The sequence below is a fragment of the Sphaerodactylus townsendi genome, linkage group LG03, assembly GCF_021028975.2.
Source record: "Sphaerodactylus townsendi isolate TG3544 linkage group LG03, MPM_Stown_v2.3, whole genome shotgun sequence".
In the NCBI taxonomy this organism is placed as follows: Eukaryota; Metazoa; Chordata; class Lepidosauria; order Squamata; family Sphaerodactylidae; genus Sphaerodactylus; species Sphaerodactylus townsendi.
Window position 1 is genome coordinate 174,994,909 of NC_059427.1, and position 24,894 is coordinate 175,019,802.

At 45.3% G+C, this 24,894-nt stretch overlaps 1 protein-coding gene, 1 long non-coding RNA gene and 2 other non-coding genes across 4 annotated transcripts in view; 3 read left to right on the forward strand and 1 right to left on the reverse strand.

Moving 5' to 3' along the window:
• Positions 1-2,961, reverse strand: part of ERN1 (endoplasmic reticulum to nucleus signaling 1) — a 125,732-nt gene extending 122,771 nt beyond the window's left edge. Inside the window, exon 1 of the mRNA XM_048490950.1 lies at positions 2,737-2,961. Coding sequence (XP_048346907.1) covers positions 2,737-2,802 — 66 coding nt within the window. The 5' untranslated portion in view covers positions 2,803-2,961. The remainder of the gene's footprint in view (positions 1-2,736) is intronic.
• Positions 2,962-12,856: 9,895 nt separating this feature from the next.
• Positions 12,857-15,427, forward strand: LOC125429507. Its single transcript, XR_007244005.1, has 2 exons — positions 12,857-12,990; positions 15,329-15,427. It is a non-coding gene; the product is annotated as an uncharacterized LOC125429507 (long non-coding RNA).
• On the forward strand, positions 14,869-14,931 carry LOC125430349. The gene has a single exon (XR_007244136.1). It is a non-coding gene; the product is annotated as a small nucleolar RNA SNORD104 (small nucleolar RNA).
• Positions 15,428-15,457: 30 nt separating the features above from the next.
• Positions 15,458-15,597, forward strand: LOC125430353. Its single transcript, XR_007244140.1, has one exon. It is a non-coding gene; the product is annotated as a small nucleolar RNA SNORA50 (small nucleolar RNA).
• Positions 15,598-24,894: the final 9,297 nt, after the last annotated feature.

Genomic DNA, 24,894 nt, shown 5'->3' on the forward strand with positions numbered 1-24,894 from the left:
TTGCTTCAAAGCAAAGACACCGACTACCACCAAGCTTACTTCTGAGTAGTGCACGCCTCTGAGCCAACTTTTTTTTCTAAACTAAAACCTCAGTATTCAGGTTAAATTGCCGTGTTGGCACTTTGCGATAAATAAGTGGGTTTGGGGTTGCAGTTTGGGCACTCGGTCTCGAAAAGGTTCACCATCACTGCAATAGGGCATTTTAGAGGACATTGATTCATAAGGCTACCTGTAGTCCTAAACAACTTGACAGCACTTAACACTAGTGTCATTAGTATCTATGAAGTAAACATAAGAACATAAGAAAGAGCCTGCTGGAACAGACCAGAGTCCATCTAGTCCAGGACTCTGCTACTCGCAGTGGCCCACCAGATGCCTTTGGGAGCTCACATGAAGGATGTGAAAGCAATGGCCTTCTGCTGCTGCTGCTCCCAAGCACCTGGTCTGCTTTGGAAACTTTGGAAAGCCTTTAGCCCAGGAAAGGTGAGATACAAATATTTTAATAAACAGACAAATGTTCCAGCACTTATTATAATACAGTGAGGTACAAAGGTAACTCTTATGACCAAAAATAGCATACAGAAAAAATAACAAGTGTGTAGACAAAGTTGAGAAGCAAACACTGGAAAATGGCAGTTATTCAAGGGCATTCAACTGAGCAAACAGTCTTCTCGATGAAAATACATAAAACAAGAATGCATCTAAAATTAACCAAAATTGCCAGGGTGGTGGTTCAACATTTCTAGAACTGACAAAACAATTCTAGAATTGAGAAAACAACCACAACTCAGTCACTAATGAATGAGAAGTCTCCATACACGGAGCAAGAGTCATTGGGTTAAACAAGCATAAGGCAATTCACCTCACTGCGTGATATAGGACTGCAACAGCGGTTCTCAACCGGGGTAGGATACGCGTCAGAACGTTTTGGGTACACGAAAAGTATATATAACAGAGGGAAAAGGTTCACTAATGTCCACAGTGTAAGACAAAAGCTGGTCAATTGCTACCCTGAATTCATAGATCTGTTTATGGTGCAGGCGATCCCAGTTCATTAAATGGGGACAAACCACTTCACAGACCCAAAGCCTCAATGAGAATCTTACAAAGAGTGTGAGGACCCTAGGATCAACTAGGTGCGGTAATGTTCTTTCTCAGTATCACTTCCTCTCACCTGGTGCATGTTCCGATTCTCCTTCCCCAAGCAGAGAATACCCCCTTCTTGCACCAAAGGACACAGGGTGCCAGTTCAGTTGGGACATGGGAAACTTAATGGCCATATGGCGTTCATACAGTACAGGACAAGTCAGTCCGCTTTGCTGGGAGATACCCTAAAGCTAGGAAGCTCAGATTAGGAACTACAGGTCCATAATCACCTCTGTCAGGCATGCAGCCATGCTGGTAGGGGCTGATGGGAATTGTAGTTCCTGAACATCTGGAGAGCCGCAGGTTCCCTACCCCTGCCCTAAAGGGTCTGGATATAAATCTGTGATAAACTGAGGCAATTTCTTCATACTACTGTCCCCCACATAACACACAGCACAACCCCCCAAGTGGGAAACGTCTCCACCAAGGAGGCTTTAGGACAGTGATGGCTAACCTTTTCAACACCAAGTGCCCAAATTGCAACCCAAAACCCACTTATTTATTGCAAAGTGCCAACACGGCAATTTAACCTGAATACTGAGGTTTTAGTTTAGAAAAACAGTTGGCTCCAAGGCGTGCGTTACTTGGGAGTAGGCTTGGCGGAAGTCAGTGGCTTTGCTTTGAAGCAACCGTGCAACTTTTCCAATGGGTGAATCACAACCCTAGCATGGTTTACTCAGAAGCAAGCCCAGCAACCGAGCTTACTCCCAGGTAAAGGATCGCGCTTTAGTTCTTTGCATGAAAATCAGTGGGTTTAACAGTGCTTAACAGGGTTACCTACACTGCTTCCCCAAAACTAGGTGTCTTAGGTTTAATGCTAATAATCAAGCCCAGCAGCCCAGGCCAGCCTAGATGTCTGTGTGGGGTGTGTGTGTGAGGGTGACTCTGTGCGTGCCCACAGAGAGGGCTCTGAGTGCCACCTCTGGCATCCATGCCATAGGTTCGCCACCACTGCTTTAGGATACAACTGATAGTTGTCTTGCTCCCTGCAGGCAGGATATAAGGTGGGTGCCAACCTGCCCCATGCAGCACGCACCCACAAGTCCACAGAGTCCGGAGAGGGAAAAGTTGCTCCCATACTGTTTTGTTTGTAAACAACTCAGGTGCTGCCGGTTTGTGGGTTTTCTGAGCTGTGCGGTCAGGTAGATTTTGCTCCTAAGGCTTCGCCCACCTCGACGGCTGGCACCCCCGTGCCAGGGAGAGAAACGCAACCTCCCCTGCGGACCAGCCTTTGTATTAAACGACGCAGGTGAGATGTCAGGGTGCAAAACTCCCAGCGCCACGGCCCTCCAGCCCAGAAACCCCACAACACCCCGTCGATTCCCGCCGCGCAAGCCTCGAACTCAGGCGCTGCGTGGCTTGCGACAGCCCTGCCAAGGAGCTCGACCCTGACCCACGGCGGTGCCAAAGCCAACGAGGAGAAGGGCAGGGTGACACCCAGCCAGGCTGCGCAAACAAACGACGGAGCCTCCCTCCCTGCTGGCCGGAGGACACCACGGGGACGCCCGGGAGGACGGTGTCCCCGCAGCTGGCTTCCTCCTGGCTCATGCCCTGCTGACCCAACCTGCCCTGCCCAGCCCCGTGCCTTACCGGGACCCCCAGCCAGAGCAGCGACAGCAGCGCGCACAGTCGGGCGACGCGGCAACCCCAAGCCATGGCTGGCTGGCCGGCCCTGGGAGCCGCCCGGGCCCCGCGGATCGTCCTGCCCGCTGCGCAGCTCCCCGGCCGTGGCTCCGGCTGCTGCTGCGGCGGCGGCGGCGGCGGCGGCGTGTCCGGCCTTTCCTCCTCCGGAGGCGGAGCGCGGCTTTGGCGTCAGCCGCCCTGCAGGAGGGAAGCAGGGGAAGGGGTGGCGCCGCCGCCGGGGCAGCCTGGGGGAGGGCCGTGGGGGCAGCGCTGCGCGGGTGGAGCTCTCGTGGGAACGGCTGGGAGGGGGAAGAATAATAGGGATGAAGGCTTCATCCCCCCCCCCCCACACACACACACCCGGTTCTCTGCCCCTTTCCCCCCCAAAGACCTTGAATGGTTATTTTATTGACTTCGTTTCTAGACCTTCCTGGAGAAGGAGGGGCCTATGGATTGACCCACCTTCCGAGGGGACCTTGAGTGCCCTTGAGATGGCACGTCTGTGAATCAGGACCAGGTCCCCAAGACCCCAGAGAGTCCACCAACAATGTAGAGGGGAGAGGTGTGAAGGAGGTCCTTTCCCCATCCCCCACAAAGACCCTGAATGGTTATTCTGTTTATTTCGTTTATAGGCCTTCATGGAGAGGGAGGGGCAGTGGTGGGATTCAAATAATTTAACAACCCTGTTCTGGGGGTGGGACTCCAACAATGTAACAACTGGCTGTTTACAAGCACCAAATTTAACAACCGGTTCTGGGTTCTGCCGAAGTGGTGCAAACCGGCTGAATCTCACAACTGGGGTGGGGAGGGGCATATGGATTGCCCACCTCCAGGTGGGGCCTGGAGATGGCACGTTTGTGAATCAGGATCAGGTCCCCAAAGACCCAGAGTCCAAGCATTTAGAGGTGCGAAAGAATAAAAAAGTGTTTCTTAAACTGCATCAGAACAGGGATGGGGTCACTCTTGGAGTTAGAATTGATCTCCAAACGGCAAATGTCACTTTTTTCTGAAGAAAATGGCAGCACGTGGTTGGCTGGCATCACACCCCCTACTGAGTTGCCTCCCCTCCCCAAATCCCACAATATCCCAGGCTCCTCTCAGAATTAGAACTGAATTCCAGACTACATATATCCCCCTGAAGAAAATGGCAGTTTTACAGGGTGGACTCTCATCACGACCCTGCTGAGCTGTTTCCCTTCCTCCAGTTCCACCCTCCCTCAGGTTCCATCTCCAGTCCAATGTTTAGGTGGCTATCCTATCTCCCACCTTGGTAACAACAGACCCCATAGTTAAGTGTGTGGAAGCCTTTGATCCAGTGGTGGGATCCAAAAATTTTAGTAATAGGTTCCCATGGTGGTGGAATTCAAACAATGGGGCTGGGCAGGGCACGATGGGGGCGTGGGCGGGTATTCTGGGGGCGGGGCATTGCTGGGCAGGGCTGTGGCAAGCCACTGCGCCAGTCCTTGGGCGGGAAATGAATGCACGCAGGTGCAGGCTGCCACGCACACCGGTGCACCTCCTGCTAGACTGCTTCAAGTTCTGTGCACTACTGCTGAGGGAGCCGGAGGAGGGCTGCTTAACTAAGGCAAAAAATCACGCAAGCAAAATCACCAATTAGTAAACCCCCTCTCGGCACACACAAATAATTAGTAACCTACTCTCCGGAACCTGTGAGAACCTGCTGGATCCCACCTCTGCTTTGATCCTGACCCACACCTTCACAGCACCCACTTCCTAGACTGAAATTAATAGAAGTCGAGTGGCACTTAAAACAGTCATAGGGTTCGCACTGTTATAAACCCATCAATTTCAATGGGTTTAGACAGGTGAAATTCCACACGGACTGAATTTAAGACTTGTGGACTAAAGTCCACATCTTTGAGTGCAGTGATGTGTGAGATACGGGATGTGAATTAACAGGAAGGTTGAGGGGGCCATGAAATGCAGAAAGCACAGCATGAAATGTTATTTGTGAAAAAATCAAATTGAATCAAGAAAACAGCATCAACACAGATCGTTGAAATCAATGGGTGGGCCACTGTTTGAAGCAGAATTCTGGACAAGATGGATCCCTGGTGTGGTCCAGCTGGGCTCATCTCATGTTCTCAGTTTTATTAAGTCTCCCTTTTTTAGACATTTACATGGGAATAAGTGTCATTGAATAAAGTGGGACTTGGTGGTGGTGGTGGTGGGAAATGCCTTCAAGTCACAGCCAATATGTGGGGAGTCTGTAGGGTTTTCGGGGCAAGAGATGTTCAGAGATGGGTTGCCATTATCTGCCGCTGTCACCCGGGACTTCCTTGGTGGTCTCCCATCCAAATACTAACCATGACTGAGTTTACTTAGCTTCTGAGATTGGGTTAGTAGTTAGCCTGGGCCATCCAGATCAGACCAAGTGGGTCTTACTTTTGAGTGAATGTTGGTTTTCCTTTTTGGGATGAGGTGCTAATATCCTATTGCGCTTGGGACTCTGATTGGTTATTAACTCTGACATTAAGTTTGAACACTATCCTGTCTGGTTGGTTAGATATAGCCCCATATCCTGTCTTAGAAGAGAAGAAGAAGAAGAGTTTGGATTTTTATCCCCCCTTTTTCTCCTGCAGGAGACTCAAAGGGGCTTACAATCTCCTTGCCCTTCCCCCCCTCACAACAAACACCCTGTGAGGTAGGTGGGGCTGAGAGAGCTCCAAGAAGCTGTGACTAGCCCAAGGTCACCCAGCTGGCGTGTGTGGGAGTGTACAGGCTAATCTGAATTCCCCAGATAAGCCTCCACAGCTCAAGCGGCAGAGCGGGGAATCAAACCCGGTTCCTCCAGATTAGATACACGAGCTCTTGACCTCTTACGCCACTGCTGCTCTTACATATGCCTTCTGTTCAAACACAAAGCATGGTCAATTGAATTAAGTCCTTGCAAAACACAGATTTATTGCATTTCATTATCTGTAAAATGGGACTAATTATGGAGGCACCATGGGGTAGCGGCTAGCTAGAGTGTTTGATTAGATCCATGGGACTCAGGTTTGAATTCCCACTCGGCCATGGGAACTTGCTGGGTGACCTTGGGATAGCCACACACATCAAAATCTGCTTCATTGGGTTGTTACGATGATAACACAGAGAAGGGGAGAATCATGTAAGCAATGTTGGGTCCTCATTGCAAAGAAAAGCAGGGTATTAATTATCTAAATAAAGTCAGTAAGTTATTTTGAGGATTCAGAAATGCTGTGTAGTGTCGGGGCAGCTTACAAAAACATATAAAAGGCATTGGTGGCTTTGCTGGCAATAAAATTTACATGGATAGGTTAGCCTTTGGGGACATTCAGTGTCCATGTGTTGTGTTTCTTGATTTCTGTTTCTACTCACTTTACACTCTTATTTTGAGAAGTATTATTCTTCATACCATATGGTTCCTTCACTCCCTTTTGGAGAAGGGGAAGTAACAGAGACAACAATATGTTTTGACAAAATTGAATCTGATTTCATGACATTAGAGCATTAGGTCAGTCTAAAGGTCAGTTCCAAAAGAGCATGTATAAAACGACAATGTTTTTTTAAAAAAATCCTGGCACTTTTAACTTGTAGTCCCGGTTAGCCGAGCGAGCAATACGTTTGCTTTACAAATTGACAGGGGGATTTTAAGGAGAAAAAGTCGGCATGACCTGCCTATGCCGAGGTGAATTTCAGATGTAATGAAAGGGGAAACCATGCATTTCCAATTATTCCTCCGTTCCAAAAGTCCATGAACAAATATAATGGCCACGGAAGGAGACGCTCAACAGGGTGAGCGAACAAACGCTGCTTAGCAAATCATTTTCCTAAGGCCACTGCCTACTCATTTGCCCTTGTTAGATATTATTTGAGGCTGTTATTGTGAATAAGAACTGCAAGGCAAACGGTGTTCTGTTCAAGGTGTACTCCTATTATGCATTGTGTGCCTATATCAACTTTGTCTCCTTTGAAGAAAAGGTCGGCTGTCTGGGCGAGGATAATCCAATTATAAACATAAAAGCTCAAATAGGCAATGCCGCTTGCTGTGGGATGGGCATGCGGGGTGGAGTATTCGCACATGCAGCTCCCGAAACCTATCCAGTGCTTTCCTTTCTTGACAGCGTTGGTAGGAGTTTGAGGGAGGAAGAAGGGCAGCAGCCCCTGGTTAGGACCTTCTCCTTCTGAGTAGGTGACCATAGGTGTCCGTGCAATTTAGAAGGCAGAATATGGCCTTTTGCTTCAGCTCCTCTGGACCCAATGCCACTTTACATCTAGAAGAGGAGGAAGGAAGAATTTGGATTTATATCTCCCCTTTTTTCTCAACTGTAAGGAGTCTCAGACAGCTTACAATCTCCTTTCCCTTCCCCCCCACAACAAACACCCTGTGAGGTAGGTGGGGCTGAGAGAGCTCCCGAGAAGCAGTGACTAGCCCAAGGTCACCCAGCTGGCATGTGTTGAAGTGCACAAGCTAATCTAGTTCACCAGATGAGCCTCCACAGTTCAAGTGGCAGAGCGGGGAATCAAACCCGGTTCTCCAGATTAGAGTGCACCTGCTCTTAACCACTATAACACGCTGACTCTCTAGTTATATATGTTTACTCAGAAGTAAGTCCCCATTAGTTGACTTCATTTTGGATTGAGTAGCAATCCTACACACACTTATGTATGTGCTGTCTGGTGATAACCAACATATGGCAACCTTGGCAAGATGTTTCAAGGCAAGTGAGAAGAGCAGAAGAAGTGGTTAGCCATTGCCTTCCTCCGTGGTCTTCCAGAGTGGTCTCCCATCTAAGGACCTACCCTGCTGAGCTTCCAAGATCTGTTAAGATCAAGCTGTACCATGCCATTGTCCCTCCTGCCCCCTGCACACTTATTAGGAAGTAACGCCCTCGAACACATTAAGCACTTTCTCCAAATAAACATTCAAGACTCATTCATATGATTGCAGCTGACGATTGCAATCCTATGCACATTTACTCGGGAGGAAGCTCCAGGAGGACTTTCTTTCAAGGACACCTTTGCACATGATTATGCCGCGTCCCACTATCATCAAATATAGAACGCCCACAATAGGGTGCAAGGATGCAAAGCTTCTTCTGTGCAAGCAGCGCAATTCTAAGTACACTTTCCTCTTGGAAAGCCCCACTGAACAGACCTGAGTAGGATTGTGAGTTGACCTGTTTAGGATTGGTCTCCAGCTCTGCTGAGGCAGTGCCCTTCTGCAGGCAGGTGCAAACAACAGAGTTTAACATACACACACACCCCATCCATCCATCCATCCATCCATCCATCCATCCATCCATCCATCCATCCATCCATCCATCCATCCATCCATCCATCCATCCATCCATCTCCTCATCATCCTCATCCTCATCCTCATCCTCATCCTCATCCTCATCTATCTATCTATCTATCTATCTATCTATCTATCTATCTATCTATCTATCTATCTATCTATCTATCTATCTATCTATCTATCTATCTATCTATCTATCTATCTATCTATCTATCTATCTATCTATCTATCATCTCCTTACAAAATCATAATGTCCCTTCCCACAACCAAACAACAAAGGCAAATCAGGATGATATATTATTGCAACAGCCATAGTAATCACATGCAAAACAAGTCTGAATGTTTTCTCATGATCTAATTTTATTTTTATAAATGGGAAAAATGTTTCTGTTAATGCACTCCTCTGTAAGCACTCCTCTAATATATACTAAAATTTTAAAAAAATTAAAATTAAGAAAAGGGCAAATGAAACTGCTGAAAGTAATAGAGAAAGGGGACCTTTTTTGCTGGATGTATAAGGCAGAATTGCCAGTATCTGATGCAGGTTAAAATCTTGTCAAGTGGGTCTTTGTTGGGGAAGTGTGGGCGTGGTCTCTAGGAATTTCAGGACAGAAAGACAGATGTTTGCCAGCTACATCACTGACTTCCTTATGGACCATTCCTCTGCCAGGTGAATCCACATAGTGCTTTCCAACGTACCAACGGAACGAGGGTTTGTGTGTTCAAAGTAGACAGCAACAATAATCCTTTAACAAACTAGGTCTTTAAAAACACTGAAGGAATGCAATCGTTTGGCAGCAACAGCACTTGGATTCTCTGTAATAACTAAGTATACATATTATGTCAGTTCTGGAGAAAACTGCTAGCCTGGAATTAATAAAAGCCACTATGTTTAAGGAATTTCTTTGGAATATGGTGAGCAAAACCATGCAAACCATGTTGAAAATGAGCGCAACAGGGGACGGGCAGTGGAAGGGGGGAATCCAATCTGGAAATGCTACCACTATCATAGCAAATGTATTATGGGTTGCAGGTGTTACAAAGGAACCCATTTTCCCTTTTCCCGTTCACATGCGTGTCGTGCAGCCAGCGATTGGAGCCCAAGGGAGCAATCCAGGTTGCTTTCACACCTTTGCACGGAGATGCTTTTCTTAATTTTTTTTTCCGCTATAGCTGTCCAGGCATACAGAAATGAACCCCTGCAGCCATCCCGGTTGTCCCACAATGCAATCAGCTGCGTCTGCGTAGCTGCGCATGTGCAACACACACAAAAAATTTTAAAAAGAAAAAGAGACCTCTGTGCAATGGCAGGGCAATGATGAAAGTCTTGCCATGGCAGGCGGATTCTCCCGGACTGTGGACGGTGCAGTGAAGGGAGGACCTTTTGCCTGGCTGTTTGCAAAGGAGTGGCTCCAACTGGGGATTTTGCAAAAGAATTGCTGGTTTAGCGATTTTCGAAAATCCCAGATTGAGGGAAATAAAATGGGACAAACTAGTTTCGGGGACAGTACCTGTGTGAAGTCCCCCCCGCCAAATGCTTTGTATTGTGCTCTATACTTTTATATTTGCCCTATGTTGAATCCACCATTTAGCAAGTACAGTTATCCCTTCCATATAGCGACTTCTATCGCAATTTTGATACCTGTGTTTCGCCAAAAATAAAACAGGGTCTTATATTAATTTTTGCTCCAAAAGATGCGTTAGGGCTTATTTTCAGGGGATGTCTTAGTTTTGTCCATGATTTTGTGGCCCTCCATGTGACCAGACTGAAGCAAAGCCAGGGAATTCAGTAACATTGGCCGCTTCCCGCGATGGGTTAAAAAAAACGGCCGCCTCTGCAAAAACGCCGCCTCAGTGGCTGCCGCCGCCAAGATTGCATGAAGGCGCTTGCTGGAAAACGCAGCAGCTTCTAATCTGGCTGCCCCTTCCTCTCCCTCACAGGGCTGCAAGGCCAGGTCAGCTTCTAAAACAACCCTTTTTAAAGGTTGTTTTTGAGGGAACAGCTGCCGCTGGCGCCGGGTGCTTAACAGCACCGCTGGGAACACGCCAGCTCTCTTTTTCCCTTCGCATTTGCTTCCAATTTCAGCGTCATTTCAGTTAAATCGAAATACCATTCGGCCAACGCTGTTCCTCCCACCCCTGTAGGTCGGAGGGCAGCGTGCATGGGGCTTAGGGAAGACAGCAGGGCTTAATGACCGGGACAAGGCAAGTAAGTTTAGGATTAGGAAGAGGGCGGCTCCATGCGGAGCCAGCTCTCCCAAGCAGGCCTCTGTTAGCTACTCGCGACGCCATATAAGGCGAACGGCTCTTCCACCCCCCACGCCAGCAGAATTCTCCACTGTCAGTCAGTGGAGGGCTTCAGAGGCTCAGCGGAAACGGCCTAAGGCTTATTTTTGGAGTAGGGCTTATATTTCAAGCATCGTCCAAAAATCCCAAAAAAACATGCTAGGGCTTATTTCGGGGTAGGTCTTATGTATATTGCTTGTTTGCAGAAGACATTAAATGGGAATTTTTGGGGAGTTTTGTGGAAGCTGCAAAAGACACATGAAGGCCAGCAGACAACAGAAAATGTTAGGCACTCAGAAATGCACAGATACAAATAGTACATATCTATATATCTACATATTTTATCTACATATTTACATATCTATGCAGTGGCGTAGGAGGCTAAGAGCTCATGTATCTAATCTGGAGGAACCAGGTTTGATTCCCAGCTCTGCCGCCTGAGCTGTGGAGGCTTATCTGGGGAATTCAGATTAGCCTGTGCACTCCCACACACGCCAGCTGGGTGACCTTGGGCTAGTCACAGCTTCTCGGAGCTCTCTCAGCCCTACCTACCTCACAGGGTGTTTGTTGTGAGGGGAGAAGGGCAAGGAGATTGTAAGCCCCTTTGAGTCTCCTGCAGGAGAGAAAGGGGGGATATAAATCCAAACTCCTCCTCCTCCTCCTCCTCCTCTTCTTCTTCTTCTTCTTCATAGCATAAATATTTACATATTTTATCTTTTAATAGCATAAATACAACACAATCTCTTTTAAAAAGTTAAAAGGGAAAAAAAATCAGACTTTTTCTCTGGTATGAAGGGAAGGCCAAAATTTTTTACATGGATTTCCAGATCATGGGGGGCACCGCACCGCTAACCCCAGCGATGTGGAAGGGATAACTATAGACGTTTTATTCAGATTTATAAAGGCCTATGTACACCCATGAAATAATACTTTGGTACCATCTTCCCAATACCAGTTGGGAAGCTGCTGTTTTAGTGTTGATGTAATTCTTCTGTTTGACTATATTATTAAAATGTTTATTTACTGAACTTCTGCAACAGATAATTTTGTTGACAGAGAGTGGAATACTGTTCTCCTCTAACACTTACCTGATCTTTAAATGAGCAATCAGTGCCCTCTAGGGGGCAAAAACATCAGATATGCCCTGCATTTTCTTAACATCCAGTCGAAACAGTTCTGTGGAATCTGGAAACTTGCTGACTGATTTGTGACATTTTAATTGGTCATTTTATTCTACTGTTGTATTTTGATTTTTTTAAATGGACCAAACATCTATTTGGAAGTTTTGTGTGCTTTGGGGAATACCAAATTTAGTCATTCTGGAAGAATATCACACAACTAGGGGCTCCAGTTGGATATAGCAGTTTTCTTGTGGGGAAGAGATGCCCCAACCAATCAACATGACCCAGTCTGGCTTCTTCTGACATTTGACCTAGCACACCATCTACAAGTATTTTTTAGCTATGCTAATAGAACTACCATGTTTTTCTTTACTTCTACTCTGAATCTCCTAACAGAACTCTGTGTTATCATTAGTGGTCAAGATGGATCCAAGTATCAGCTGACATTTGTCCCAACAGTTTTAGATGAACATACTTTTTTTACATTTACCATGGTTAACCGAATTTGCAGTGCAATATTTAATGGTGTTACATCCTTCTAAGGCCAAAGAAGTTGCATTCAGAAGGGTGTAACTCTGCTTTGGACGGCAGTGTCAGTGTGCTCTCTTTCACTATGTTAAAGGATAATTTGTTTATTGGCTTTACATTCAGTCTAAAGAAGAATTCTGGGAAACTCTTAAGGTTTGGTCATTCATTTACTTCCTTTTAGCTGGTCTTCTTGAAGGCACTGCTGTTAGGCTTTTTCCTAGAAGGTGAACATGTCTACCAGCAGTGCACATTTTTTAAAGCATGCAAAATTTGGTGCATGGAGCCAAAATCAAAAAGCACCAGCTCCTTTTCAAACAGTACTCAGCAGATATCTATAGGAGTTTGAAGGATTTATCCTGTGGGCATCCAAACTGCAGTAATCTAGATTCTAAAACCACAGACAATTCAGTTGCTTCGTTTAGATCCTACCTTTTTCCCAAACGGGGACCCAAAATGGTTTATAACCCTCCCCTTTATTTTATCATCACAGCAATCCTGCAAGGTGGGCTACGGCCCATCAATGTCTCCAGATCAATGCACAACACTGACCACTACACTTGCTCCTAACATGCAACTCCCAAAATTATTTTTGTAATAGATCTATAAATCTCTGCTTCCCTACATACAAAAAGGGACCCAATGCTTGTAACAAAATGAAACGTACAGAAAACAATCGCGGCATTAAAAACGATAAACTCGTGAAGAAAGTGATGCAGGATCTGAAAATTGGAGGATTTAAGCTATCGTTCCTGCCAACTCCTAATATGGACGGAGCGACTCTTTGGAATACACGCTTCTTCCGGTTTTCCACGCGTAAAACCCGGACGCGGTGAGTGTTCTGTGCGTCACTGCCCCGCTTACGTCACATCCGCCCGTGATGGTGTACCAGTAACCCAATTGGCTTCTGACGGAAAAGGGGCGGTGTACGAGAAACGGTATAATTACCCAGGGAGGGGGCACAGTCCTTCTTTTCGCTGCAAGTCGGAGGATCTACTTGCGCGGGTTTGTAAAATTTCCTGCATTGTGCAATGGGGCGGATCCTGGTTTCCCCGCGGTCCGGGAGCTGCTTGCATGCCACGTGCGCGGCTGGTTTTTGGGCAGGGGCATCCCCGGGCAATGCGGTGCCCAGGGGAACGCTTAACCCACTATTAACTATAGCCAGATTTGGGGTGGGGGTGAGGATACTAAGGCGTCCTGCAGGCTGGGTTAAATGTCGCTTGCACGCCCATTTGCGCGATCCTCCCTATGTGCATATGTACCCAGGGTCGGGGGAGGTCCCCTGCTGCTGCCCCTGGGGGATCTGCTTTAGTCCCTAGAAAGAGAACCTGAGCTTGGTAAGGCCTCCTATGTCGCCTTTAGTTCCGCAGGAAAAAAAGGTAGATTATCCATCTGCAATGGCCAGGTTTCCAGGTTTTGTGCCTTTGCCGTTTAAAACACAAGTGAACCTTGCTTTATGGCCCATTCCACACATGCAGAACAATGCACTTTCAGTCCACTTTCACAACTGTTTCCAAGTGGATTTTGCTGTTCTGCAGTGCATTGAAAGTGCATAATTCTGCAAGTGCAGAAGGGGCCTAGAAGCCACTGAGGTAGTGATTTTGAACCCAGCAAGGTGATTTTTTTTATCCTTAGGGCTTGTTTAAAATTAAAGATCTCTCCTATTCCAGGCCAACTCTTGGAAATTCATTGATTTGTATCTCTGATCTCAGATTGCATGGTCAGTGGCAAATTGAAAGGTTTGCAGATTCTTCTACATGAACAGCAACTAGACTCAAGTCTAGTAGTACTAGAGACAAGATTTTCAGGGTAGAAGCTTTTGACAATCAGTGCTCCTTTCCTATTGTATCCAATGAAGTGAGCTTATGCTCTGGAAAGCTGATATCCCAAAAATCTTGTTGGTCTGTAAGCTGCCACCACCATATCTACCTGTTCTGCTACAGGCCAGCATGGCTATCCTCTGAATCTTTTGTGGGTATGATTTTTTACAAATGTTAATCAAATCTTAACTTTTGGGCAAGTACTTGAAGAGTTGGTGTAAAAGCTCCTGTTCCGCCCCATATTTTATTATACAGCATAGCAAAGAGATGTGCTTTTGTAACTTGGCTGACTAATCGGCATGATTTCTGAGCAGATCTGCAGTGCAACAGTCTTGAATGTGGCTAATAATTTTTGTTGTTGCTGTTCTACAGAACAAATGCATTTCAGATATGCTTCTAGTGCAGTGATGGCAAACCTATGGCACGGGTGCCAGAGGAGGCACTCAGAGCCCTCTCTGTGGGCACGCAGAGTTCATCATGTGGGGGGAAAATCGCTCCCCCCCCCACACACATCTAGGCTGGCCTGGGCTACTGGGCTTGATTATTAGCATTAAACCTAAGACCTAGTTTTGGGGAAGCAATGTAGGTAGCCCTGTTAAGTGCTGTTAAACCCCACTGATTTTCACGCAAAGAACTAAAACGCGATCCTTTACCTGGGAGTAAGCTCGGTTGCTTGATTCTGAGTAAACCCTCCTAGGGTCGTGATTCACCCGTTCGAAGAGTTGCACGGTTGCTTCAAAGCAAAGCCAACAACTACCACCAAGCTTACTCCCGAGTAATGCATGCCTCAGAGCCAACCATTTTTTTCTAAACGAAAACCTCAGTATTCAGGTTAAATTGTCGTGTTGGCACTTTGCGATAAATAAGTGGGTTTTGGGTTGCAGTTTGGGCACTCGGTCTCGAAAAGGTTTGCCATCACTGTTCTTGTGTGTTGTGGGAAGTAGTTAAATAGGAAGTGAAGCTGCTGGGTGGAGAAATGGGACCTGGGGAGAGAAATGTGGGGGGCGGGTGGGTATTCATTGGGCGAAGAGTAGATTGCTCCCGTCTCGGCACATTGCTGGTGGCTGTGATGATTCTTTTCGCGTGTTAGACTGCTGATGCGGATGAAGAGACCTTGAATCTGAGCCTTCAGTATCGGGTGCCTGAGGCAAAGTGTGATATGTATGCCCTATTTGCCGCTCCAGTTATCTGCAGGTTGCATTTGTCCCCTGAGATGCGTTCATGGAGACGACGAAGGGTTCAGTGGTTGTGGGTTGGCCTGAGCAAAAGGTACTCTAGAAGGCTAGCAAACTGTTACCTGAAAAAAAGAAATATTGACAGTGCTGTGAAAATCATTCCTAGTTAAAGAGGGTACAGCACAAGCCTGTGGGTTGTCCATTTATAGCTTCTTCGGACACGTACAAGGTCTTGATTGTATGCAAAAGAAACTTAATAGGTGCTGGTGTTTCTATCTTTGGAGAATGTACTACATAAGCTGAGTAGGTAGGAGCCCTGAATCTAATTTCTGTTTCTCTTACCTGCAGGTATGAAGATGGTCAGGAATGAGAACGGGACTGGATCTACAGACATCATCCGAGGCTGAGATGCAGATGTTGCCTTTAAATAAAAGTTGACTAAAACCATTCCTTTTGTGTAAATGTTCCTTAAATTGGAAGCACTGCCTTTGAACCAGGATACGGCCTCATTCGTGGCCTCTCTGGCTACGCTGCAGTGCAAAAGTAAAGCAAACTTGTTTATAACTGGTTCTGCTCAGCTGAAACCTGAGTGGTTCTTTTAAGGGCAAGTTACATGTAATCCTGTGATACGCCTGGTATGTTTTGTCCATAGTAACTGTTCAGCCTACAGACCCATTGAAAGATTTTTGCTATTGAGGACTTCAATTTCAATTTGACTTTGTTTCCCTGAATGATATTAAGAGTGATCTAAATTAACACTGCATCTGATGAAGACACCAACTCATGAAAATGTATGTGGGAATAAATATTTAACTTGGCTGTATCAAACTTAACACTGGTGCCCCTCTGGAGCTATGAAATGGAAGCTCCTATTGCCGCTGGGCTTTGTTTCGTTGATCTATGCAAAAAATTCTGCTTAACTTGAGGTGGTTTATCAATATACAATCCTAAACACATAGGTCTCATTGAGTCCAAAGGGGATGAACTGTTCAACATGAAGTATACATTGGATTGTGACCTTGCTTGTCTGAATGTACTGTTCAATCCAGACCCCTGGGCGCCCAGGGGCGGTGCCAGTCGCCACCTCCAGAAGAAGAAGAGTTGGTTTTATATCCCCCCTTTCTCTTCTGAAGGAGACTCAAAGGGGCTTACAATCTCCTTGCCCTTCCCCCCTCACAACAAACACCCTGTGAGGTGGGTGGGGCTGAGAGAGCTCCCGAGAAGCTGCGACTAGCCCAAGGTCACCCAGCTGGCGCGTGTGGGAGTGCACAGGCTAATCTGAATTCCCCGAATAAGCCTCCACAGCTCAGGCGGCAGAGCGGGGAATCAAACCCGGTTCCTCCAGATTAGAGTGCGCCTGCTCTTAACCACTATGCCATTGCTGCTCTTAATACATATATTAAGAAGGCTTAATGTATGTATGCCACCCAAAGGCCTGGGCTGTAGCGCAACTCCACAAACCTGAAATGGAAGCATACTAAGTTCAGCTCCACCCCTGAGAATGCCTCCACCACGCTCCTGCTGTGCCAGCAGCAGCATGAGAGTGCTGGTGTGCTTCGTGCTGCATCTGGCTGCCCCAGAGGGCCATGAAGGTTGCCCACTGGCACATCTGCTCCTCTCCCAGGGTAAATGCCCTAGAGAGGGCAAATCCGTCAGTGTAGGCCTGTGCTACCTCCGTGAGTGTCTTCGGCCCTCCCCACCCCCACACACTTTGAATTGGGCTGTCTTAGAATTGATGCTGGTCATGAATGCATGAAGTTGCCCAGTATTGATTCAATCATTAATCCTCCTAACTGCCCACAGATTCCCAAGGCCTAATTTGCTTTAAAAGCCTAGAGCTGTGATTCTTTAGGCTTGTGTATCCTTTATTTGGTCCGTACTCAGTAGTACCATAGAGACCTGCAAGATTTTGGGGATATAAATGAGATCAGAGATCTGTAAAATGCTACTAAACTCAAATCTAGCTGCCTGCCCTCGGAAACAACTGTTTACATATAAAAGACAATTCATTGAAAGCTGGAGGTGGAAAATTTAAGGAGAAAAATGAATATTTTTACAAGAGGATATTTACATAAGTATTCTATATCTCTGGGGCCAGTAAATACTTAACTGCCCAGCGTGGTGTGGTGGTTAAGAGCAGGCGCACTCTAATCTGGAGAACCGGGTTTGATTCCCCATTCTGCCACTTGAGCTGTGGAGGCTTATCTGGTAAACCAGATTAGCTTGTGCACTCCAACACATGCCAGCTATGTAACCTTGAGCTAATCACAGCTTTTCGAAGCTCTCTCAGCCCCACCCACTTCACAGAGTGTTTGTTGTGTTGGGGGAAGGAGATTGTAAGCCCCTTTTGAGTCTCCTTACAGGAGAGAAAGGGGAGATCTAAATCCAACTCTTCTGTACATACAAAATCTGCTATATATAGATGTAACACATGTGCAGGTATTAATAGAAGCACTGAAAATGGGCTGTCGTTCATGATGAACCCTTAATTTGTCTGCACAGGTTAAAGAAAGTTTTGAAGCTAGAACTATTAAACCTAAGTTTCTGCAAAGCTTATTTAGCAGAGCAATCAGATTCAGCAGCAAATTAAAAGGATTCTGTTACTATCTTGTAGACTGTCAGCCTTGTTGGATATGAATAAACACATTCTCGTCAGGAGGAATTTTTTTGCTTTCAGCAAGGGATGCACAGCACCCTGCACCCCAAGCCCCACCCCCCAGCCTCAGTGCTTATAAAAGAAGGTCTCTGAGGCCGAGACTGCAGGCTGCTGGCTGGGAGCCCAGCCGGCAGGGGGAGGTGGGACCCTAAACCTTGCCCATGTCCATGGTGACATGGGCGGGGTCAAGGGCAGTGGGGGTGGAGCCGAGGTGGGCGGGGCAGAGCCTGAGGGGGCGTCCTGGAGACAGTTTGTCTCCGGTGCCATTTACCCCTGGCATGCCTCTGCTCTTAGTCCCAGGGGAATGGCCACACCTTTGGGCTCACATAAGTTCTTGGGTGGGAAACCAATTCCATGTGCTGACTGTACCACCTGGTATGCGAGTCAGGAGTCTGCTATATTGGATTAGGATCACCATAATGCAAATGGTCCACTAAAAAAAGTTCTGTAGTAAGCATATATATGTACATAGGTATCAGGGATACCCAACTTTTTGAACCTGTAGGCGTCTTTTGAAATTCTGACGTGGTGAGAACTGCAAAAGGCAAAGCAAACCTACAAAATACCAGGGGTGGGGTTATATTATGCATAGGTCTAGCAGGAATTGAAACATTTCAGGCAGAAAGTCTTAGATTGTTCACCTACAAAACCATCCTGCTATAAATAGTTGCTCACATACACAGCTTACCTTCATGGGCAGCTGCTGCCAAACAAAATCTGCCCAGCCCATCAGGTCTCCAATGGCCAATCAGAAGTCTTGCTGGGCAAAACCCCCACTTGGCCCCACTCACTTCCTCAAAACATTTGGCAGGTGGCCACGGGCACCTTGTCAGAGATCCTTTCTCTAAAGATGCTGTTGCCCCTTCCTACCACCAAACTGCTTTGGTTCTAGTCTCAAATAGTCACCACCAAGACGAGAAGCAGACAGCAATTGCTGTCTGGGAGTGTAGGTATGTTGTAGGCTGCAGTGTTCTTGCAGCTTTATTGATTTGCGCATTCTCTTTTAAATGGCTCGCCATACCAAAAAGGTTAGCCTACTGCCGCTATTCCTTCAGCTGTCCCTCAAGATTCTCCTACAATAATAATTTGCATGTCCGAGCTGAGCGCCATGAAATAAATGTATGCTCTTGGTCTTTACCAAGCATCTTGGGAAAGCTGCACAGACCTTCCCTTAGCACACATCAGATCGCTGCGACTGTGAAGAAATTAACATTATTCCCTATGGAGCATTTAGAACGAATTCCAGAACTTGGGACTCATTTAATACTGGCAGATGCCCATTTGGGAGTTGAAGGTCTTAGGCGAAACCTCATTTCCTAGAGCTCCTACCAGTCTTAGCATACCTGACCAGGTATGAGTATTATAATAATAATAAGCCTTTATTTGGCATAACAATAATCATAACACAATAAAAACCTGAGATAAAAGGTATACAAATACAAAGGTTTAGGATAAAATATAAATTATTGATTGTGCATCACCTCCAGTAAAAATTGTGCAACCAATTCACAAGTTTCATTGTCAGAATTGTCCAGAAGGAAAGGAAGTCTACCTGATTCTCCCATTTCACTAGGTATCCTAGAAAGAATATTGGAATATTTTGATCTGATATTTAGCAGATTTAGGGCAGCAAAGCAGTTGATGTGCCAATGTTTCAATTTGTTGTTCACCACAAAGAAAGCATACCCTTTCGCTACATTTCCAAGTTGTTTAAATCTACCACGCAATAAAAGCCGGAGGGGGAAAAACATTGAAGCGAGAGCAAGTGTGAGGGGCTCTTTCTCTCGCATTTGGATTAGGGTCAAAAAAATACAAATGAGGGGAGCCATCCTGTTTTGGATATAGAGGGTATTGAAAAGATGTCTTAAGGGTGAACAAGTTTTCATAGCAGCCCTAAATAGAATTATTCCATCTCGCTTTCCAAGCAATTTTTGTTTTAACAATGTTGTAGGATTCCTGAACTAGATAGGCAGGAAAAGCGAGAGCCCAGAGATAGTACCAAGTGATTCAATCTTTCTTTTCGATCAGAGAGAACCATGGATTAGCCTGAGTATCAGGACAAAAGTATAGGGTGAATCAGCCGAAGTGCTCATCATCTCATGAAATGCAGGCGAAGCTTTCAAAATTTAAAAAAGCTCTCAACCAAGCCCTAGTAAACTAATGAATTTTGGCTCCAGTTCTAAAACAGAGGGCCGCATACGGTACACAATTTGGCAGGCCCGCATGAATTTTGCACGGAAAAAATTTGGATTGGACAGGTATTCAAGGAGTCGTCAACTGCTTGGAGCCAGATAGGTACTCCATAAAGTGCAATCCTCGCGCTTTCTATCTTTAGGAGTTAAAGATTTTTTAGTGCTGCTGGGACAAGGGAGTAGCACTCTTTCCATAAAAAAGAAGCGTGCAATGGCAGAATAATCTGATGGTAGCAGCTGCAATAGCAGCTTTTTTGTGGGGTAACCAGGAGAGGGTATAAGAAAATGTAATTCCAAGATATTTGTATTGGTTAACCTGCTCCACTGGCACTTTATTAATCGCCCAGTTATGTTTTTTGTATTGTTTGGCAAAGATCAAAATCTTGGTCTTTTGATAATTGATGACTAGTCCGTTATCTGTACAGTACTGCCCACATCTATTCAGCAGTCGACTAAGTCCAACTTTTGAGCGAGATAGAAGGATGGTATCATCAGCATATAGAAGTATTGGAATATGCCTGGAGCCTAATTTAGGGGCATGGTTATTAATTTCCAATAAGGCTGATGGAAGGTCACTCAAAAATAAATTGAAAAGGGTTGGTGCTAACACACAGCCTTGCCTCACACCTTTAAAGGTAGAAATAGAATCAGTCATGAGACCTTGTATGAGTATTATGGCTTGCTGGGAAAAAATATCTAGCTCCTAGCAACATGGATGTAACAGAGGAGGAAATTTTACCACTAATTGCAAATCTTAAATCCAACAAGGCCCCGGGTCCTGATGGAATCCCAGCTGAGATTTACAAATCTTTTCCTGATTGGTGGTCCCCTCTATTAGCCTCATTATTCACAATTGTGAATGATTCTGGCTCAGTGCCGACAATCTGCACTAATGCAACCATCATACCATTGTTCAAAAAGGGTGACCGCAATCTTCCCTCCAACTATAGGCCAATCAGCCTGTTGTCTGTTTCAGGCAAATTGTACGCCAAATTCTTATTGAATCGTCTTATGGACTGGATCTTGATTAATAGACCTATAGGAATAGAGCAGATTGGTTTACAAAAGGAAAGTCCACCCTGGACCACTGCATGACACTGAAAGCTCTTGCAACCAAATACCTCCACAGCGGAAAATCCAGCCTATATGTACCATGTTTCCCTGAATATAAGACAGTGTCTTATATTAATTTTTGCTCCCAAAGATGCGCTATGTCTTATTTTCAGGGGATGGCTTATTTTTCTGTGTTCTGTTCGTCGGGAATGCTTCCAAACAAAAACTTTGCTATGTCTTACTTTCGGGGGATGCCTTATATTTCGCACTTCAGCAAAACCTCTACTATGTCTTATTTTTAGAGGATGTCTTACATTCGGGGAAATGGTAGCATTCATTGATCTAAAGGGGGCATTTGATTCTGTAGATAGATCACTGCTAGGGCTTAAATTACAGAAGCTTGCTATAGAACCCAGGCTTCTTTTACTAATTAGGTCCCTGTCAGATAAGGTGTTCATCATCAAGTCCTCTGACACCCAAAATATTGGTCTCAAAGGGGGTAAAACAGGGTTGTGTGTTGGCACCTGTATTATTTAACCTTTTTTTGTACAATCTTGCCCCCATTTTGAATAACTCCAACCCACATTGTCCTTATCTGAACAGTGTTCCTTTGTCCATCCTCCTTTATGCCGATGACGCAGTCTTGCTATCAAGAACAAGGTTAGGTCTCAAAAACTCCCTGATCAAATGCGAAGAGTATTGTTGAAACAATAGGTTGGTTATTAACCCTGTGAAATCTAAAGTAGTGGTCTTTTCTAACATCTTTAGACCCATGAGATGGTCCATCCAAGGGGTTGACATAGAGCAAGTCAAATTGTTCAAATACCTTGAGATAACATTTCATCATAAGTTAAGCTGGACCACTCATAGGGATAACACTATTAAAGGTTGCAAGAATCCGTCTGCTGCAGTTCTGAAATTTTTTAACATCCATGGTGGGAGGTTTATTCCAGCAGCACTGAAGGTGTTTAATGCCAAGGTGGTCTAGTACCTATTGTATGGTATCCCTGTCTGGATTCAAGCTTGGCACAAGAACCTGGAGTGCATCCAATCAAACTTCCTATATAAGATATTTGGCACCCCACATTGTGTCCCTTGTGGTGTGCTTTGTTTGGAATTAGGGCAACATCTATTAGAAACTAGGGCATGGGCTGTACCATTTAAGTTTTGGCTGTGTCTGTGCTTCTGCACAGATCCAAAAAACTTATCTTTGCTAGAAATGAGGGAGCTTCAGCTTTCGAAGTGGTGGCTTCATATTGAAAAAAAAGTCTTCTCCTTAGGTTTCTCATGGGAGTCTCTTCATATGCTTACCGCCACGGAAATTTACCATCATCTAAAGACCAGACTGTATGACCAGGAATACCAATCTCTCCTGAGTGCTGCGCAAAGCTCTTGTTCCCCTCTATACTTTGGGATCACACCCCAGAAATCTAGCCCTGCTGTATATTTAGAACAGCTTGTCAACTATAAGTGCAGATGGGTCATGACCAGAGCAAGGTGCAACTCATTCCCCTCTGTCTATCTTCAAGGTTGTTTCCTTAACATCCCACGAAGTGAGCGTTGTTGTGGGTACTGTCCCAACACTATGGACTCAATTCCTCATATCCTGCTTTACTATTCGAGGTATAATGATATTAGAACCGACCTGGGAGCTTTACTACCTCTAGAATTTATGTTTTTCTCAGGCAAACTAAAAATGTCTCAGCTACTGAACAGCCCTCATGTAGAAATTTCTGAAGCAGTTGACACATTTTTAATCCGTGTTCTACATGATGTGTAACAATGATCCTGTTATTGTACTTGGAATGTATGGTACTTCTGGTTTTATGCCTAATAAAGGTTTTTGGATTGGATTGGCACATGGATAAAGATAATTTAATCCGACAGGGTGAACCCCATTTAATTCATATTCTGCCTTTCCCCCCATTATGGTAACATATCTTCATCTGCTGATTAATCCCACCCAGAGGAGAGCTTTGGCTACTGCAAGATGTAATGTGTTGCCATCAGTTCTTCTGGAGGGAAGATTTAAGAATATAGAACATTCTAAAAGGGTTTGTGATCTGGTTACGGTTGAAACACTTGACCACTCTCTGTATGCCCTAAATATGATCAGATACACATGAAATACATGAATTCCATTTTCTTGCAATGTTCTCAGTGGCAAGAGTGTTACAAGATACCCAACCTCCTGAACAGCTCTGATGTGCTCTTTTGTGAGACTGTTGCAAATTTTATACTGGGAATCAGTAATTTTAACTGTTTTTAATCTTGTTTTACTTTGAAATTTTGTCCTGTTTTGTATGCCAGTAAAAGCTTGTTGAGTTGGCCACTATATAAGACAGGATACTGGACTAGATGTATTGGTCTGATTCACCAGGGCTCTTCTGTCACCTATAACAAGCTTTCATGGCAGAATGGGGATCTGAACTTGTGTCTTCCAGATCCTTACCAACACTAAGCACTATACCACCACACAGGCTCCTGAGATTTCTGACCCAGGACTGATACAGGTGATTATGGCAGCCTTACACTCTACAGCCAGTGCAAGCGCTTCCACACAGCTTTTCTGAATGCTCCCCCGCCCCCACAACCAATTCTGAAATAACACCCAAGCGACAGGTCTTTGACATGGGAGAAATTTATTTCCGAAAAACAAAGCAAGCCCATTGTAAGAACCCACATAATCTATGAAGTGTAATGAAAGTAACTTGTGTCAAATCTGAATCTCTACGTATTTGTGCATCTAGTCTTTAGACTTGGATTGTTATTGCACATGGGGGGGGGGGAGAAAGGAGCTGTGAACGACACATGCATACTTGAAGACAAGAGGCAAGTCATGTTTCCATCGTGAGTACACAAACAAATGGCCAGAGAAACCTAGGTAACAAAAAAATGGGGGTTCAAATCATATGAGTACTTAAAACATTAAATGCTAATTTCTTCAGGCAAGGTGATTTTTAAATTTAAAAAAAACACACCTTTCGTTCAGAACTCCTTCATATAGAGATGGCAAATCATGTAAAGTTTTACACAGAGTTAACTGAACACAAAGTACAAAACAGGGTTTTTTAAAACCACTTAAAGCATAGTACACAATTTAAAGGTGGCTTCCAGAGCTCGGCTCCTGTGTAAACGAAATTAACATTCTCTTGACAGAAGTTGGCAATATCATCAGGGAAAAAAGAACCCCTCATTGGCGTGGACCACTATGTAGTGTTCAGAACAGTTACCGATTTTAATAATGCACGTGTGTAGCCTTGAATGTTGATACGAGGAAAACAACTGAGGCAGTTTGTCTGAAGCCCGTGGTGGCGAACCTTTGGCACTCCAGATGTTATGGACTACAATTCCCATCAGCCCCTGCCAGCATGGCCAATTGGCCATGCTGGCAGGGGCTGATGCAAACGTCCACACCGGAAGCAGCGCCACCCATCAGCCCCTGCCAGCATGGCCAATTGGCCATGCTGGCAGGGGCTGATGGGAATTGTAGTCCATAACATCTGGAGTGCCAAAGGTTCGCCACCACTGTCTGAAGCTGTTGGTCACTGGTGGTAGTTGCTTGTGGAGTCAGGTGTGGCTCCTTTCAGTCTTCCCAATTTTCATACACCAAGCCGGCCTGAAAGTGCCCTCGATAATAGCTAATAAGGCTTTCCTGATGGAGAAAGTTACAAGTAGGATTTGCAACTCTTTTTTTTAAGTCGCAAGGATGTGCAGATCTGCAAGAGTGTCTGAAAACCAGAGCGGTGAGAAAACTCGCAAACAACAGAAACATACCAGTTTAGTCCATCCGGTTGAACACCTCCATACAGGTTGGCTGTGATCATTTTTGTCACATATGCACACACAAAACACTTCCCTGTGTGTCTAGCATTCCTTAAATCATCAGCCACTTCGATTGTGCCTCACCTTTTCCTTTTCCTTTTGTTAGCTTTTTAAAAAAAGGCTTACAATGGTTTGGTCTCGTAGCTTAAACCAAATGCTCCTTTCGCTTAAAACGAAAGCACGAGATC